The sequence below is a fragment of the Orycteropus afer genome, unplaced genomic scaffold (genome assembly GCF_000298275.1).
Source record: "Orycteropus afer afer isolate SDZICR_OR568_19922 unplaced genomic scaffold, OryAfe1.0 scaffold00023, whole genome shotgun sequence".
NCBI lineage: Eukaryota > Metazoa > Chordata > Mammalia > Tubulidentata > Orycteropodidae > Orycteropus > Orycteropus afer.
Window position 1 is genome coordinate 5,135,846 of NW_006921610.1, and position 19,569 is coordinate 5,155,414.

General features: G+C 39.0%; 1 protein-coding gene across 1 annotated transcript in view; it reads left to right on the forward strand.

Annotated features, from left to right (window-relative positions):
• The window catches only part of NEB (nebulin), a 260,540-nt gene that overhangs the window by 197,204 nt on the left and 43,767 nt on the right, over positions 1-19,569 (forward strand). The window contains 15 exon segments of the mRNA XM_042783652.1: positions 1,851-1,955; positions 2,632-2,736; positions 3,003-3,107; positions 5,523-5,627; positions 5,783-5,887; positions 6,526-6,630; positions 8,405-8,509; positions 9,793-9,897; positions 10,544-10,648; positions 12,151-12,255; positions 12,600-12,707; positions 15,827-15,931; positions 17,751-17,855; positions 18,314-18,418; positions 19,420-19,524. Of these exon segments, the coding sequence (XP_042639586.1) occupies positions 1,851-1,955; positions 2,632-2,736; positions 3,003-3,107; positions 5,523-5,627; positions 5,783-5,887; positions 6,526-6,630; positions 8,405-8,509; positions 9,793-9,897; positions 10,544-10,648; positions 12,151-12,255; positions 12,600-12,707; positions 15,827-15,931; positions 17,751-17,855; positions 18,314-18,418; positions 19,420-19,524 (1,578 nt within the window).

A 19,569-nucleotide genomic window follows, 5' to 3' on the forward strand; every position in this document is an offset into this window, starting at 1 on the left:
GATTGTGGGGCTGGCGCAGGATCGGGCAGTGTTTCGTTCTGCTGTGCATGGGGTCGCTATGAGTCGGAAACGACTCGACGGCACTTAACAACAACATATATGTAATAGAGCTAACAGTGAGACAAAGTTATAATAACTTCTTAGCCACAACCAAACACCTTGAGGGAGTAAGTCACTGGGCCTGAGGGCTCGAGATTGTGGTCACAGAGGACATCAAGTTCAATTGGCATTACCAAAACCAAAAACCAAACTCACTGCCATCGAGTTGATTCCAACTCATAGCGACCCCCTTTGGGTTTCTGAGGTGGTAAATCTTTACAGAAGTAGATTGTCCAGTCTTCCTTCCACCGATTGGCTGGTGGGTTTGAATCGCCAGCCTTCTGGTTAGTAGTCAAATGCCTTAGGCACTATGCCACCACAGCTCCAATTGGCATAACATACTACACAAAAATTTGTTTTACCTCTTACTTTGGTGAATAGCAGCTAGGTTCTTAAAAGCTTGCACGCAGCCTCTAAGATGCAACTATTGGTCTCCCTTAATCCGGAACAAAGAAGAGTAAAGAAAATCAAAGACTCAGGAAAATAATTAGTCAAAGGGACTAGTGAACCATAGGAACCTCAGCTTACATGACCATAAAACCAGAAGAACTAGATGGTCCTCTTTACCACTACCAACCACTCAGAAAGGGATCAAAATGGAGATCCTAGATAGAGTGGGGAAAAAAATGTGGACCAAAACTCAAAATCATAAAAAAGACCAGCCTTACTGGTCTGATAAAGACTGGTGAAACCTTTGAGACTATGGCCCCTAGTCATCCTTCAGGCCTAAAAATGAACTCACTTCTATTGCTTGACTTTCAGCCAAACAATAGACAGGCCTACGGGTGAACAATTACACCAGGTAGGTACACTCCTCAGAACAGTCATGGGACATCAGAAGGGCAGCCTTTGCACAGAGAGAAAGCTCAGAGGGCAGGAATGTATAGAAAGGAAGGACACAGGGAAAAAGTAACCACAGGGAGGAAGTGAGAAGAAAGCTGCTACATTGTAGGGATTGTAGTTATCACAAAAGAAAATGTGTATGAACTGTTGAATGGAGAATGAATTTGCTCTGTAAAACTTTTACCCAAATCACAATAAAAACTTAAAAAAAAGAAAGAAAGAAAGAAACAGCAAAGGAAGACCAAAGTGCCCAGAAAGATCAGAGGCCTCCTGAAGGAGAATGGTGGAATGGAAGGCAGAGAAGGGAGTTTAGGATGGAAACTTCTGAACAGGATTGGTTCCTGTGGAGAGGGATTCTCAGATTTGGCACTTGTAAAGCCTTTGGTAGTCTTAATAAGAGTGGCTTCATTGGCGTGGTTGGGTGGAAGCCAAACTATCGCCTGAGAAATTAATCAAAAGAGAGGAAAAGGAGCAAGAAACATAGATTGCTTAGCTATGCAAGAAAAAATTAGCCCATTGGCTGGTGGTAAAGAGTTAATAGAGGGAAGGACTTGAGCCTGTTGGTAGATAAAAGCAGGAAGCTGGGAGAACAGAAAGGTCTGGAGATGTAGAAGGGAAGGGGATAATTGCTGGAACAAAGTCCAAAGAGAAAGAGGCAATAATGGGACCAAGAGCGCAGCAGGATGCTTGAATCCTGGACAGGCCACAGAATGACTCTTATGTTGACAGAAGGAGAAACAAATAAAAGGAGGGACAGAGAGGTAAACATATTATTGTCTTACTGGGCAGAAACTGTGATTGTTGGGAAGGCCCCTACTTTTTCTTTGAAGTAAGCAATAATAGCATCTGCAAAGAACATAACATGACTATAAAGCAGAAATGATGGTAACAACTTGTTTTATGTTTAGCTGGTGTACAGAGCTCCAGGCAATAAACAAAAATCAATCTTCACTTCAGTCCCTGATACACCTGATCTTTTAAGAGCCAAGAGAGGGCAGAAGCTTCAGAGCCAGGTAAGATCATCACTAACAAAGACTCATAAACTTGCGACACTCGGCCCTGTGTGTGCTTGACCACTCCTGGTCAGAATCAGACTCTCACACTTGCTTGTCCTTGATGCAGCTTCATGCACACTGACATTGCACTTCACGAAGCCGTTTTCTTTCCATCATCTTAACTATGGCTGTGCTTTACGTGAACCGCCGATGTTTTCTTTTCTAAGTGCTAACACAAATTTTGTCATTGAGTGAGTAGTCTGTGGACTCCAAGTAGTGAAAAGGAATGGCTTGATAAATTCCATAAGACTTGTTTGTTGTCCAAAAACAGATTAAACCACATTTCATTCATTCAGACAAAAGTTAAAAAGTAATCTTGAGGGCTCTCATAGAACCATCTCATTCTTCTGTCAACATTTTTTATCACATGGCTTTAGATTTAAGCTTAATCACCAGTAGGCATATTGGTTAACTGGAGAGTGTATATGTGTTTCCAACTGTGAGATACAGAGAGAGAGAGAGAGATGAACAGAAACACATACATCCAAAAATAAAAGCAAGAAACACACAACAAAAACAAGACAATAGCAAGTAAACATGCTGTTCCCATTTAAGGGCTAGAAATGAATAAAGAGGACTGAATACTAAATATTTCATCTCTATAACATCTCATGGCCATTTTCTGATTATTTAGTATCTGTACGTTGAACTTGCTACCAAAGAAAGACCCCATCACCATGCTGGCAACCAGACCACAGCCCTGAAACATGCTAAAGAAGTGAAGGACATGGTCAGCGAGGTAAGGTGGGAATTCAGCAATGAGGCACTGGGTTAAAGAAAAAATCCTTTATTAAAACCTTCACCTGTTTCCTCTGATCAGAGAACCCATTGTTATAAACTGTGCGTAGCATTAGCAAAACACAGAACGAAGGGCTGTTCTTTTCAAAGATATGGTACATTGTGTTCCTCAGCTGAATACTGAATACTCAGTTGACTGGGTTGTGAGTTGGGAGGGATGAGAAAGCTTGAATTTAAGAAGTCTTTCTCTTCCATTTCATTCCTCAGAAAAAGTACAAGATTCAATATGAGAAAATGAAGGACAAGTACACCCCAGTTCCAGATACACCAATCCTCATCAGAGCCAAGAAAGCTTACTGGAATGCCAGTGATGTATGCATCTCTTCCTTCTTTCTTCTTACAGAGAGCCGTGACTGAAGTACCTAAGAAACTTAAGATGTTACAGTCATAAATCCATAGTACAAAGTCATGCCCCACAAGATCAAGGGGAAAAAGAAAAAATAAGATTAAACAATGCATTATAAAATCAGGCAGAGTAGCTAAGGATATTAGTGAGAGATACTGAAAGCCTGTTGTTCTTCTTGTTGCTCTTCTGGGTAAAAATAAGATCCTTGATCCTTACCTATATTCTTTGGAAGCATTTCCTAGGGATTCTTGTCAACTAACTGTTACTCAGCCATAAAATCATGGGTTTGGAGTCAAACAAAAATTCAAACCTTGATGCTGTCACTTTTGTGCTGTATATAATTTACCTAATTTTTCTGTGACTTTGATTTCTCATATGTGGAATGAGGATGTTTGTGATAATTAAATTAGACTAGGCAAGATAATGTGCATGCCATTGCTAGCACAGTATGAAGCTCATGGTTGACACTCAGAAAACGTCTCTTCCTTGCCTTCTCTTCAGTGCCTAGACACAAATCATGTGAATGAAACTTTGGTTAGAATTAAGATGTGCAGACTTTCATTTCCTGTACCATGTGATCAAGGAAAATGCTGCCATTTAATGGCAATTAGATTTCCTGTTAATGAAAATATGGTATTAGTCAAGAATGGATGGCCAGTCCTTACCAGTTTTGTGTCTCAAAGCCCAACTCCAAATCCATTGTACCCATTACCAGAATCAGAGCCCCCAGAGAAGGATTGATTGCATATGTTGCTACTTGAACTGAGCTAAAAGTTCAAGCCAGCCCCATAAACACTCAATTTAACAATATTGCTCTAAGTTGTCAAATAATCTTAAGGCCATGTAATGATCCCTAAGCAGAAAGGTGAGAGGGTACAGCAAATTGGAACAATATCTCAGTTCCATGATTTTGTCTGAAATGTCATTTGGATCTGAGGAGACCATGCTAGTTGGAAAGAAGACAATACTAGTTAATGTTTAAAATATAACCTGAGCTATTACTTAATGGGTAGTGGGTTTCTGTTTCTGTGTTTTTTTTTTCTTTTGGAACTGGATAGTGGTGATAGTTGCAGAGCGTGACACATGTGATTAATGTCAGTAAATTGTACATTTAACACTGGTTGAAACAACAGATTTTTTGTGATATGTATTTTATAGTTAAAAAAAAAATTTAAACCACATTGAATAAGCAAAAAGCCACATGCATACATACATATACACTGAAAAAATTATATATTTCTTTTAAAATCTATCCCCTGGGATATTTTTAGTCTACTTGGGGCATCCCAATCTTTACTGCTTCAAGATTACCCTTGGATATTTTTTGGAACCAAGCTTAATCTGTAAGAACACGTTATGGGGGTGGCCACACAGTGAAATTTGCCCCAGAGGGCAGCCTCATCCCTGGCTCTGTCAGTGCCAATACTGATGATCTTAATCTTTAAAATAGTTCAGTGTGACAAGGGTGGTATCTGGCATTTAGTTCAACATATCTATTGTGGCTTTCCCCACATAAAGAGGTAAATGATTTTATGGGATTATTTATTTGAAAAACAGAGTAACAAAGTCAAAGAAAAGACATCTTTCATTATGTATTTGCTCAGCTACCAATTTGACATCAAAAGTAGACTGTTTAGAGAGATACCCATCTTGTGTAGATGAGCTGAATCTGTCATGATGTTCTTAGGTTAAAGTCAGAACTGTCTTCTCTTGATTAGGATCACAATTAAATACAATTTCAGGATTTCTATGTGGAAAAGGCATCTTAATACCAAGAGTGAGAAGCTAAATTTTTCTCCTCTATTCATGAACATAATGTGTCTTGGGCTCAATAAGGTTAGGTTTGTTGGTTTATTTCTCCACTTAAATGAGCCTTTTGTTTGTGTGTTTCATATTTAAATAAACATATTATTCAAAATAGTTTTGAATTTACAGAAAAGTTGTTAAGATGGTACAGAGAGTTCTAGCATACTCCACACCCAATTTCTCCTCTTGTTAGCACCTTTCCCTGAGCAGGATACTTTTGTCACAACTGACTTTAGGTGCTGTTGAGTCGGCTCTGACTCATAGTGATCCTATGAACAACAGAATGAAACACTGCCCAGTCCTGTGTCAGCCTCACAATCCTTGCCATATCTGAGCCTATCAAACTGACAGACTGACGGACGAGTTTAGTTTCTTAACTAAACTTCATACTTTATTTGGATGTCATTAGTTTTTCCCTTATTCCTTTTTCTCTCCAGGAACCTGAAATGATTTTTTAAATCCCTTTTAAATTTATTCATAAGAAGCCTAAGAGAGAAACTCAAGAGAGTTCAAGCTTAAAAGAGCTCATTTATTTGATTTAATAGTAATAATCCACATGCTTTTTCTCTTTCCAGCTACGCTACAAAGAAACATTTCAAAAGACCAAAGGGAAGTACCACACTGTGAAAGACGCTCTGGATATTGTTTATCATCGCAAAGTCACGGATGACATCAGTAAGGTACGTCCCTAAATATTTCTATTTGTGTTGCCTAAATAACCCATCATCATTTTAGCTTAGCATCCTCTAGTTAAACTGTCTGGCTAGAGACAGACTTTTTTATGTTAACTTTGGGCAAGGCTTTAGAGCTAGCTGCCTTTGTATTTTTACCACAGGTGAAGTACAAGGAGAACTACATGAGCCAGTTGGGAATCTGGAGGTCCATTCCGGATCGTCCAGAACATTTCCATCACCGGGCAGTCACCGACGCAGTCAGTGATGTGAGTCCTGAAATCTTCTACATTTACATATAAATTCATATTCCCATATGAGCTATGAAATCAAATACTGCATAAAAACTGATTAAACACCTAACTAGATTTTAGATCTTGTATGGATGTTTAAATCATAAAGCTCCATTACTAAATGAGTGAATTTCAACTTGGGTAAGGGAAGAATATATTAAAATTTATAATTCTAATTTTTCTTCTAAATATAAGCTATCATATTACATGATTGGAAATTTTATCACTCATTTAGGAAATAGCTTCTTTTTAATCAACTGAAAAGACAATTTATGAAGCAATTAAGGCTTATAACAATGCTCATTTAGAAAAAAATTTCAACTTTCTGTACAAAATTACAGCTGCCAAGCTAATGAGACACTTAGAAAATTTGCCTGTTAAATTTGAATTGCTTTAACTAGTATTAAAAATAAAAAGTTCTGTATTCTATATAACAATATATCATAAAATAAGCAGAAATCAGTATTACTAGAAACTACTTTGAAGTAATTATTTTAACACTTTCTTATTCCATATACTACAGGGGTCAGTGCTTCTGTTTGTCCCACTTGTACAGATCCTAGTATTTGGTGATAGATTCTTAAAACATTTTGATGATATTCTTCTTCTCCCAGATAAAATATAAAGAAGATTTGACGTGGCTGAAGGGCATTGGTTGCTATGCTTATGATACCCCTGACTTTACTCTGGCTGAAAAGAACAAGACGCTCTACAGCAAGGTAATCTACTCAAGGAGAATGTTCACATCCATTCAACTTATACTTCTGCCCACAGAAAGGATTAGAAGTGAAAAATTTGCATTTCATATTTCCATCCATGTTCTTACTTCTAGACCTTGTGATTGGAATGAACACAATGTGATTGGAGTGAACACAATGGTTCACTCTTCTTAAGAACTTGTTTAGTACTGATCTTGTTGACTATAGTCATTGTTTTGGTTATTTCTAGTGCTTGCCTGCTAACCAGACGGCTGGCGGTTCAAACCCACCAGCCACTCCTCGGAAGGAAGGTTGGGCAATCCTACTTCCGTAGTGATACTGCCTCGGAAACCCAAGGAGGGGTCGCTATGAGTCGGGGTTGACTCGACGGCACATAACAACAACAACAGTGCTGCTGTAACAGAAAATACCACAAATGAGTGGCTTTAACAAATGGGAGTTTATACTCTACAATTTAGGAGGCTAGAAGTCCAAGTTCAAAGTGCCAAGCTCTAGGGGCTGGGGGAAGGCCCCCAACCTTGAGCTTCAGCTCTGCCTCTTGCTTCTGGCCCACTGAAGCTAGAGGTGTGTCTTAACTCAGACAGCTGCTGGTTGCTGAAGATGACAAACCCAAGGTCAATGAATAAAATGTCACAGTCCCAACATTATCAAACAACATGGTAGGCCACTAGTTCAAATCCAAAGACAGTCCCAAGATTGGCAGGCAACATGGCAGGCCATTCACTTATGACTTGGCTAAATGCAGGATCCAAACTTGCCAAAAAGCTGCAGAGATCTTTCTCAATGCTTCTTATTTACTGGAAACAGACCACATCCCTAAGTCAGCTACTCAGCAGCTCCAGTAGATTCCATCAGGGAGTTGATTAGCAATCTCATCAGGGGAATAACTACATCCAGCTACCCAGCCTTTCAAAACCAGGCCTGGCCAAGATGACCCACAACTTAACTACCACAGTCATTTACTTGAATTATGTCATCTCATTACAACTACACATGGCTCTTCCAGAATTCCTCTCTACTTGTATGTCACTGGGTGATTTTACCTGTTAGAGCTGATAAGATAGCAAACATAAAGTTGGATTTTAGGCAAATTACTTAATTTTTATGGGCCTCATTTTCCTATTTACAAAATAAAGCAGTTGGATGAGCTTCCTTTGAATTCTAAAACAGGGGTTGGCAAACTTTTTCTGAGAAGGATCTAAATAGATCTAAATATTTTAGACTTTGTGGGCCACATTTGGTCTATCCCGTATTTTTTATTTGTGTTTTGCAACCCCTTAAAATTGTAAAAACCATTCTTATCTCATGGAACTGTTGAAAAACTTACGGTAGGCTAAATTTGGCCTATAGGTCATAGTTAGCCAACCCCTGCTCAAAAAATTATGATTATCTGATGAATTTCTAGAAAACTATATTCAAATTAATGGCCTAAAAATTTTCTTCAAGTGTACATTGTAAATACCCTCAAAGTAAAAACTAATCATTATAATAATAGAAACAAAGAAGAAATTGATTAGGATGTTTTGCCTAGTAAAAAAATAGATGTTTGATATCCATTCAATGGAGCTATTTTCTTGTATATATATTGAGGCTAGTTTTCAAGACATCCAGGTGAGTCTACCCTTCATTGCCCTGGCAAACAGAGTAAGAACTCATCAAATACTTGTTAGCTCTATGGATGAATTCATTGACACAATTATATGATAAAATGAATGATATGTCTCATTCTTAAGATAATCACAGCCTGCAAAATAATCACTTTCTATTTCTCTAGTATAAATATAAAGAGGTATTTGAAAGGACGAAGTCAGATTTCAAATATGTTGCTGACTCTCCAATCAATAAGCATTTCAAGTATGCAACTCAATTGATGAATGAGGTATGTCTGACCTGCTCCAATTAAACCTATTTCGTTTCCTAAAGAGGTCTGTAGAAATATTTTATTAAAATCAAATACATAAAATGACAAGAAAGCCATTCTAAGTGTTGATTTACTTAGATTTGGAAAGACTGTCACCATAAAGTGTGCTCTGCAAAAACCGTGAATAAGAACAAGTGAAGGGACCATCCAGTGCAGTTTAAGAGCCCACAGCCATCTGTGCCTCTGTTTACACTGACACAGGGCATCATGGCTCTGTTAGTGATAAGACCAAGGAGGTAAAGGATTTTACTATCAGTTGAACTCCTTAAAATAATATTGTGAAGGTCTGGGAGGCCCATAAGTTCGAGGTTATTTTAGTATCTCCTACCAAGGCCCTGATATAACAGTGGCTGGTTGAGCCACCCCTAAGGGGGTTGCTGTTTTTACTCCCACATACATTGGTACAAAAAATATCTATTTTCCACCAAAAATTTTCCTTTGTCTTCTACCCAGCTCTTCCTGGAACTATCTCTGCAATAATTAAAGTTAAATTTAGCTCAAGATCACCGAAATACTCAAAGTATGAATTTAAGTATGCTTGAATGGGTTTATATTTAATTTCCTATTTTCCAAGAATTTATAAGGTCAAAAGCAATGTTACAAAATTAGTAAAATGTATCTAAAAATGAAAATGTGTTCAATGGCATATTTGTTTCAGTATATGACTTTGTTATCATTTAACTTGATTTAGTTCATTTTTATTAGATTCCAAGACCGGACAACACTGAAGAATCACCGTCAGTGTCTTCCCAGGAAGACAATCTTGACATATTTTGTTTCTATTTTTCTCTTTCTCATTGGATTTCCAGGTCTCTTTTATAATCAAGTAAAATAACTAGACTAGGAGACTCAGAGTTTGTCTGGGGATGTTTTATCATCAGTTATGCTTTTTGATTCTCATAGCCTTAGATAGTAAACCTATAGCATATCTGTAGCTTATTTTAAATACAATGTAAAATTCCATAAAATCTAACATCGTTAGTGGCATCATAGGTAAAGATGGAAACTATTTAATCACAGATTCTATCATTTCAGTGCTCTAAAGCAGATATATCCCAAGGCCCAGGCTTCTCTAGGTGTTCATCCTGTACTTGACTCTCCTTGCCTTCCTGTTTTAGTGACTCTGAATGCTTTGGGAGCCTACTTCTAGAAATGACATGGTTCTAGTTGTCTGGAGTGGGACATTTTTGTGTACTCTTGAAGTTGTACTCTTATTATAATTTGATATGATGTTTGAGCAGAAAAAATACAGAGCTGATTATGAGCAGCGGAAAGATAAATACCACCTGGTGGTCGATGAGCCTAGACATCTGCTGGCTAAGACCGCAGACGAACAGATCAGCCAGGTACTGTGCTGGGGTTGGCCGGACAGCCGAGACAGGACTGTGTTCCGAGTTTCTCACAAGATGTCGTCCCGTCTGCTGCAAGGATGTCATAGGTTCTGCCTATGATATTGGACTGTTCTGTTTCAAAGTTCTCTGTCTAGCCACCCAAAAAGCCCATGAGCTATTTGAGTGTGCCAGTCCATGTGTCCTCACTTGTGCTGTGATGAAGATAAAAATAAAGGTGGGGCCCTCCCACCTTTTCTCCTTCTGGAGGGCCTATTTATAAACTGCAATTTCCCCAGGTCAAATTACATTTTGAGTTGCAAAAGCAAAAAACAGAAAAACAAACTAATGGAAAAAAAAAAAGAATTGCCTTACTTACTATATTGTTTTATTCCTATGATGTCTTCTTTTTTATAAGGAAATTTTGGTAGTAACATAAGTAACATAAGTGACTTAGCTGTATCATTCCTAATTGGCAAGGACTGTGAATAGTTAACTGCAACTCATTCTGTTTGGCATTATATTTGGTGTCTTCACACACACGTGAGGAGAGAAAGTATGTCTGCCTACATCTCTTCACTCAGAGGTGACTGGGATATAGAGCCATGTTTCTTTTTTGTCTTCATAAGTCTCTTTTGTGCTTCACTGCTCTTTGCATGGACAGAAAAAATATAAATCTAGTGCCAAGATGTTTCTGCGACATGGATGTAATGAAATTCTGCGTCCAGATATGTTGACTGCCCTCTACAATACACACATGTGGAGCCAGGTAATGTCTGATGTGATGTGAAGATGGTGACTTAGGAACCTTTGGGTGCATTCACTTTCATGCTTTCATTGATTTCCTCTCCCTGCCCTGCTCCATGCTGGTCTCCTATGACAAAGGTGCACAGATAATTCATTCCTTGTAAAAGAGCTCTGGATGTGGCCAGGTGTGATGATGTTGCAGCCATCACCTGTGCAGTGGCCATGGACCACCACTTGACACTTTTGAAACTCTTAGTAAGATTGACTGTGATACTTTCAAATTTTCTTTCCAAATTGACATAACATTAATTTATATATTTTTTTTCAGTATTTGCCCCAAAGAAATAGAGTCCTTAGTGATTGAGGATAAGTAAATGCAATAACATGTGATAAATCTAATATTTGATGTTCTAATCTAAATTTTCTACTGCTCAATTATCACAACTGTACCATTTGGGAGAAATGAAGGTTATAATGCAGCCCTTTGAATATTTTACTTATCCATGGCCCTTCTTGAGTTTGATACTGAATTTACTAGGTTCTTAAAGGAAACTTTCCAGCCTATCTATTCTCATACACACTTGTAACATTGCTGTTAAGAATACCTTATTCCTGCAAGGCCCATTGAAATACATACTACTGCTTTTCCATCACTGAATGAAATGTAAATTTCTAACAGCAACAAACAGTGGTGATTGGTTAACTACCAGATACACTATTATGAAAATACCATTGTTTTAAGATGAAAAGAAGTTTTAAATCAGTATTTTGCACTAGCAACTTGTTTCATTATTTTAGTTTGCCATCACATCAACATGTGAAGTAAAGGAAATGAGCTCTGCCTAGGAACATTCTGCTAGCCTGAACTTTTTCTTTTCCCTGATATGATTATCAAATGGTTATGCATGAAATTTTGTTGGCTCCTTGTATCTGTACTGCTTGGAACAGCTTATGGGCATGAAAAAATTCTTGTGACCTAGAAATGACAAAAACAAATGCAACTTAAAATACAATAAATTCTTGAGATTCATTCTTTTATCTCATATTTTTACATCTGTTTGATCTTTGATATGGGAAAATCCTTTAAGAGTCATACATACTGGATGCAATGTGTTATAAGTGAATCAGTATTGGACAAAATGCAGAGAATAAGATTCTAGTTCTGCTTCTGAGATTCACTTGACATATGTGCCCTTGGGTCAGTCTCTTAACTTCTCTGAGCCTCAGGGCCCATGTGTATAAAACACTTTAAAATGGATCAAATGACATTTTAAGATGTCATTGTTTTCTTTGATTATTTGCTCACTGCATTATACTATTGCCATTGATTACAGACTTTTATTAAACATTTGCAGTGAGAATTTAAAGAGAATGCTACCACAACACTATCTCCTACATCAGTGACATATAATAATCCTATAATTTTCTATGCATACATAATTTTCACTCAAGAAGAAAACTTGATTCCCTAAAGCCCTCTATTCTATTTCTTATTACTAAATCTTGCTTCTCTTTAAAATTTAGATCAAGTACAGGAAAAACTATGAAAAATCAAAAGACAAATTCACCTCAGTTGTGGACACTCCAGAACACCTACGGACTACAAAAGTCAACAAACAAATCAGTGATGTAAGTACGAGGATCACTGAATGGATTCAAACTCTGGGCATTTACAAGAGTGTTGGGGAGGGTTTTTTAGATTGTCACAACGCCTGGGGGAGTCTACTGCCACGTAGTGAGAGATCATCAGGGAGACTAAATGTCCTACCATGCACAGGATACTTCTTTCCTAAGAAAGAATTATTCCAACCAAATTGGCAGATACCTCAGTCTGGGCCTTAACAGAGAGCATGAAAGACCTGTTGAGTATAGAATTCTCTTTTCTTTATACTTTTTTTTTTTTTTTCAAAAATTGCATCTACATTGTAAATTGAGAAACATAATGTGTCTTTCTGCTTTTTAATCTCCTTCAGATACTCTATAAACTGGAATACAACAAGGCTAAACCCAGAGGCTACACCACAATTCATGATACTCCCATGTTGCTTCATGTGCGCAAGGTTAAGGATGAAGTCAGTGATGTAAGTCTCTCTCATCTTGTCCTCTTTTTAATGTTACATAACAAATCCTGATCCAGTAATCTATTGCTGCATAAGAGCCAATCTAAAATTTAATGGCTTAAAATAACAATCAATGTATTTTGCTAGGCAGTATGTATATTCCTAGGCACAATGAAATGGTTCTTCTATTTCATGTGATGTTGTCGGGCATTTGAGACTCAGTTGGACCAGGACAAACTGGCTCCCTCACATGGCTCACTGATGATGGCTGTTGGCTGGGAGCTCAACTAGGGTATAGATGGAAACCCCTACATGTGGTGTCTCCACGTGGTTTGGACATCTCACAGCATAGTGTCTGGGTTCCAAGAGGGAGGAAGTAGAAGCTTCTAGGCCAGTTAAGAGCTATTTCTAGAATTAACACTGTGTTATTTCTCCCACATTCCACTGGCAACAGTTCCTATTTAGATTCAAGGGGTGAGGAGATAAGTACCACTGCTTGATAAACCTAGATGTGGGCAAGGTCACAATACAGAAGAACACATGGGATGGGAGATGTTGTTGAGGCCATCTTGGGAAGTGCAGTGTACCACAAATCCCTATTACTACTCTATTAATTTATTTTTACTAAGAACAAAAAAAAACAACTCACGGCTGTCGAGTCAGTTCTGACTCACAGCCACCCCTCCTTGGGTTCCCAAGGTGGTATCTCTACGGAAGTAAATTGCTCAGTTTTCCTTCTGAGGAGTGGGTGGTGGGTTTGAACCACCAGCTTTCTGGTTAGCAGTCAAATGCCTTAGGCACTATGCCACAAGAGGAGCAAGATATTCTAGTACTCTAAATTAGGGGAGAATTTATATTCATACATATTCAGATATATAGCTTGAGGCTGTAGTTTAAAACTATCATCATTTTGGTTGGGAGAAAAAAAAAAAAGATTTGAAAGAACTTCATGGCTACATGAGCTGTTGGACACCAGAAAGAATAAGAAAGACAACTGTGAATGATTGTCCCTAACCCAAAGCCTTGACTGTGGCTAATGTTCAGGAATTCTTTGATAGATAAATAAATATTTCCACACTTTTGGCCCTGCATCACCCTGAAAAATGTTAAATACACTCGATACATTATTTAAGAAGACAGAAATGTATTAAACATTTTAGAAATATTTTAAAAATGTTAAAATAGTTGCTGGCACTTAAATATGAATATCAATTGTTCATAAGAATCTGTGAGGTTGATCCCTTACATGAAATAACTCATTCCTTATCATTACCAAAGAAATGATACCTCCATCTCCTTAAACTTTGCTGATTGTAAGAATAACTTGCAGTGTTGATGAAGATATCAATTTCTAGGCATTTCCCCTAATGATAGTGAGATACTGATTTACTAAGTTTTATGGATTGAATTGTGTCCCCAGAAATATGTGTTGTAAGTGCCCACCTGTAAAGCTATGGTTATAATCCCATTTGGGAATGAGTTGTCTGTTATATTAATGAGGCAGGATTAGCATAGGGTGTGCTTTGACACAGTCTCATACAAGATATAAAAGGAGCAAGCAGATATGGGGGAAGACAGATGCCAAAGCACATAGAATCAGAAAATCGCCAAGGAATCAGGAAGCAGAAACAAAAGAGACAAAGATCTTTCATCTTGGTCTAGGGTAAATGCTTACTGCTTGGTTTCATTTAGATGATAATTTAAAAGAACACAGTAGTCAGAGGTAATATTATTTATTTTATGACCCAATCTGTCATTTGACTGAAAAGTGTCCTCTGGGAGTGATTTGAGTTCTGAGTTTAAAGGGTATCCCAGGATAATAAGCTCAGGGTTTCTAGGTCCAATAAGTCTGGCCTTTTTTCAGGAATTTGAGTTTTGTTCTGCATTTTTCTCCCATTCTAACCAGGACCATCTATTTTGTCCCTGGTCAGAATGGTTGGTAGTGGTAAGCAGGCACCATTTTGTTCTCCTGGTCTCAAGGTAGGTGAGGCTGTCATTTGTGTAGACTGTTAGTCCTATAGACTAGTTTCTTTTTGAGTCTTTGGTTTCCTTCTTTCTCTTTTACTCTGGATGATGAGAGACCAATTATTGTGTCTTAGACGGCTGCTCACAAGCTATATTGTACCAGTTGATTGAATTGGTACTTAACTATGGTCTTAAGTCCTCAAACCCAGTAAACCAATCCAAAGAGATATTTGGTTATATCTAGGAAGTAATTGTAACTGTGTCCCCATGTGCTTTAATTTATATATCAATATATATGCAGCAGGGAGCTCTGGTAGTGTAGTATCTAAGGCACTTGACTGCTAACCAGAAGGCTGGCGGTTCAAACCCACCAGCCACTCCTCAGAAGGAAGAGGGGGCAATATACTTCCGTAGTGATACTGCCTCAGAAACCCAAGGAGGGGTTGCTATGAGTCGGGTCTGACTTGACAGCACATAACAGCAACAACACAATATATGCAGCACACAGGAACATGTATACATATATGCCTAAAGACACACCTATATATGCATATCTGTTTATTCATATGTGTCTTCCTATACATGTATGTCTATATAACCACACACTGCATCCTTTCTTTGTTGTTGTTGTTGTTTTATTTGCCCTCAAGTCGAACCCAACTCATAGTGACCCCTCCTTGGGTTTCTGAGGCAGTATCACTATGGAAGTAGATTGCTCAACCTTCCTTATTTCCCCCATCTTAAGGAGCAATTGTATACTATAACTACGATTTAAATTTTTTTTTTAAGTGCTTAATGTTGTTGTGGTTAGTTACCATCAAGTCAGCTCCAATTCATGGCAACCTTACGTACACAAAACCAACCAAACTCACTACTGTCAAGTCGGATCTCACTCATAGTGACCCCTCCTTGGGTTTCCAAGACGGTATCTCTACGGAAGTAGATTGCCCAGTCTTCCTTCCGAGGAGGGGCTGGTGGGTTTGAACTGCCAGCCTTCTGGTTAGCACTCAAGTGCCTTAGGCACTACACCACCAGAGCTCCTGACATATAGCAGAAAAAGATCTTGCCCAATCCTGTGCCATCTTCATTATTGTTGGTATGCCTAAGTCCATTGAAAACCCTTAGTAGGCTGCTATAAAAAAAAATGAACTTTGTCACTGTGTTTCCTCCCACAGCTGAAATACAAAGAAGTTTATGAGAGAAATAAGTCTAACTGCACCATTGAGCCAGATGCTGTTCATATCAAAGCAGCCAAGGATGCCTACAAAGTCAACACCAATGTAAGTTCCAGAACTTTCTCCAAACCTACTGGGGGCATTTATCAGCTTCTGTGGGACATGTGGCCTCTTTTCACATCTCTTCAGGTGGTTGAACCTCAGTGAGTCCAAATGAGAAGTTAGGCCTCAGGAGCATGGGACAGAATCTAAATGCTGCCTTTGGTCTCACAAAGGAGCATGGGAAAGAGAAAAGGTGGTATAACCCTGTTCCTTGAGGTTGCAGCCACTGCTTTTGGGTCAGGTGACTTAGAAAGAGGAGATTTATTTCCCAAATGAAGGTTGTGTTTTGGAAAGTGCCTCTATATCTTTTATTCCTCTTCTTGGCACTTTCCTCCTATACAAACTCTAGAGCCTTGTTTCTTCTGAAAGAGAAAACTGTTTAGCCACTTGGTGCTGTCAGGATTTGGCCGAGACCTTCCTCTCACTTAGATACTCCTGCACTATCTCATTTCTTTGTGGTGGAGCATCTTAAACCCTCAACCACAGAAACACTGTTATGCATTTAGATGAGCACTGACTTTTAAAATATATATATATAAATAATTAGTGTAATAAAACCATTATAACCCAGCTAGGTGCCCACTAGTACATACTAGAACATGTACTTATTAAGACCAATGAACTGAAATGCCTTTAAGAACTGACAAGTAACGTAAAGGTGGCCTGAGAATGGATTGGGTAGAGGGGTAGATGTGGGATAAAGCAAATGATGTCAAATGTACATTGTAGAATCCAGGTGGTGGTTGTATGAATATTGACTGTTACATTCTTGCAACCATTTTGTATGTTTGAAAATTTTCACAATTAAATGAAAGCAAACACTTTCAAATTGTACATGAAAAGTATTTACATTTTATAGTGCATAAATGAAGCCTCAATTAAAAAAGAAAGAGGAAAAAGTGGAGGAAGACATGTGCCTGATAATGCAGGACCTTCCCAAGGACACTCAAATTCTATACACTGTGCTGGCTAAACAAAGCCCTTCTGTGGCTCATATTTGGCCCTAGGGCAGCCAGTTTCCAGCCCAGATCAAACTCTAGCACTAGCACCTCCAAAGTCAGACAGCCTGGGTTTGAATCCCCACTCTGCCATTTCCTAGCTGTTTCACTAAGGGGACAGGTCACTTAACCCCTCTAGGCACTTCCTCAGCTGTCTATTTCATGGGTTGTTATAAAGATTAAACGAGCTGGTATTTATAAAGCACTTAGAAAAGCATCTAACACAAAATAAATGCTACATAAGTGTTTGATGATTTAAAATAAATAAATTAATTAAGCCTCAACTTAGAAATGGAAAAGAACTTGACTTTGAAGGTGATTATGCTAAACTGGCAGAGTTAGATTGTAGAATTGTTTCATCTAGAGACCTTTTCAATTTTAATCTCTCTCTGTTTTGGAGTCCCTAGATGAGCAAAGGGTTAATGTGCTAGCCAAAAGGTTGACAGTTCTTCACCCACAGGTTCTATAGGAGAAGGGCCTGGTTGCCTATATGCCATAAATCAGCCACTGAAAACCCTGTGGGACACAGTTCTACTCTGATGCACATAGCTACCATGAGTCAGTTGACTGACTAGACACTGGATAGCAACTGTTTTGGTTGGGTGTTTTTGGTTTTGTTTTTTGCATGGGGAATCTAAAGGATCCTATAAGATGACCTCTTGAGTAGCTGACTAGTTGCAGAAATTGTACAGAAATTTTGATTGGACCTTTCTCTTGCATTAAGAACTGGTATATTCAAATGCAAGAGGAGTCCCTGTGTGCTGTGTGTTTATGAATTTTGCCCCTTGAATGAAGGGATTCCTTTTCATCTTGTTAAAAAACAGCTGGACTACAAAAAGGTGTATGAAGCCAACAAAGCCCACTGGAAGTGGACTCCTGACCGACCTGACTTCATCCAGGCAGCCAAGGCATCCCTGCAGCAAAGTGATGTAAGACAGAAGAGGCAATGACAATTTTAACTACATGACATACCTGAGAGGGGAGAAGAAAAAGTAACAATCACTCGAAATAACCATGGTGGTAGATGTTAACCCTATCTCTACAAAGAGTAGTGGGCTTGAGAGGCGTGGAAGACCAGCTCAAGAGACCAACCTGGCCACAGAGCTTGTCTAACTGCTGAGCTCAGATCCAAACGGGTCAGAGCCCTAAATGAAGCTGGGGAGAACTGAGAGGGAGAGTACACTAGGGTGGCTTTGTCCTAGAAGCTGGGCTGGAAAGAAGGGGCCCAGTAGGCAATGAAAAAGACCAGGGAACCCTTCTCTCATTCTGGTAACAAGACCTCATATGACCCTTAAAGGGAGAGCATTCCATGGATTTAATCAGATGCTCACTGTCCTCTTGTGCCTGGGACACTTGCCCATCTTCCTCTTCCTTTCTTCTGTTACAGTTTGAATATAAGCTGGACCGAGAGTTCCTCAAGGGTTGCAAGCTTTCTGTCACTGATGATAAAGACATGGTGCTGGCTCTGAGGAATTCTTTGATTGAAAGTGATGTACGTATCCAGTGCCTTCCATCTTCTACACCACAGTCCCCAGGAGCACCCAGGAAAGGGTGGGGGGGCTGCTCCTGCAGCAGCTCAGGTGTAAATCTGAAATATGACTCTGTCATGAGAGGGTACCAGTGACACTGCAGAACAGGAGCAGTGCAAAGGCTGTTACATCCAAGGGATCATTGTTGATTTATGCTGCACCTTAAGATAGTCATGTGGCAAGGATTAGGAATGTGAAGGCTTGCTTGGATTTTGAATTGAAACCTATTTATAGGATTGTAGTTTTCTGATGTTGTGGTTACCTCATCTGGAACCAGGCTAGGAGGACAGTCAAATGACATATTTGAAAATGCTTTGACCTAAAGGTCTATGTATAAAGATTCATCCTGAGATCTATTTTGATTGCTATAAAAGACTCAATTTGCCAGAGATAAAGAGACATTTCCTTTCATTATTTTTCTTGAGATTTCCCAAACACTAAATTTTCTGTTGAGTTTTAAGAAGCTCTGGTAGTGTAGTGCCTAAGGCACTTGACTGCTAACCAAAAGGCTGGCAGTTCAAACCCACCAGGCACTCCTCAGAAGGAAGAGGGGGCAATCTACTTCTGTAGTGATACTGCCTCGGAAACCCAAGGAGGGGTAGCTGTAAGTCAGGTCCGACTCGACGGCACGTAACAGCAACACAGTATGTCAGAAGGAATTCTGGTGGCATAGTGCCTAAGGCATTTGACTGCTAACCAGAAGGCTGGCAGTTCAAACCCACCAGCCACTCCTCCAAAGGAAGGTTGGGCAATCTACTTCTGTAGTGATACTGCCTCAGAAACCCAAGGAGATGTCGCTATGAGTCAGATCTGACTTGACGGCAAGTGAGTTTGGTTTGGTTTGGTTAGTATATCAAAGATGCTACTCTCTCAGCTATATCTAGTGATTTGAAGGCTAAATAAAAATATGCAGGATACACAGAAGACGTAAAGAAATGTTTTGTTTTGTTTTGCTTGTCTGCAGCTGAAATACAAAGAGAAGCACGTCAAGGAAAGAGGAAGCTGCCACGCTGTGCCTGACACGCCCCAGATCCTCCTGGCAAAGACTGTCAGCCATCTGGTGTCCGAGGTAACCTGTCCCACGGTGCTTATGCTCCACTTCCTTCTCTGGCTA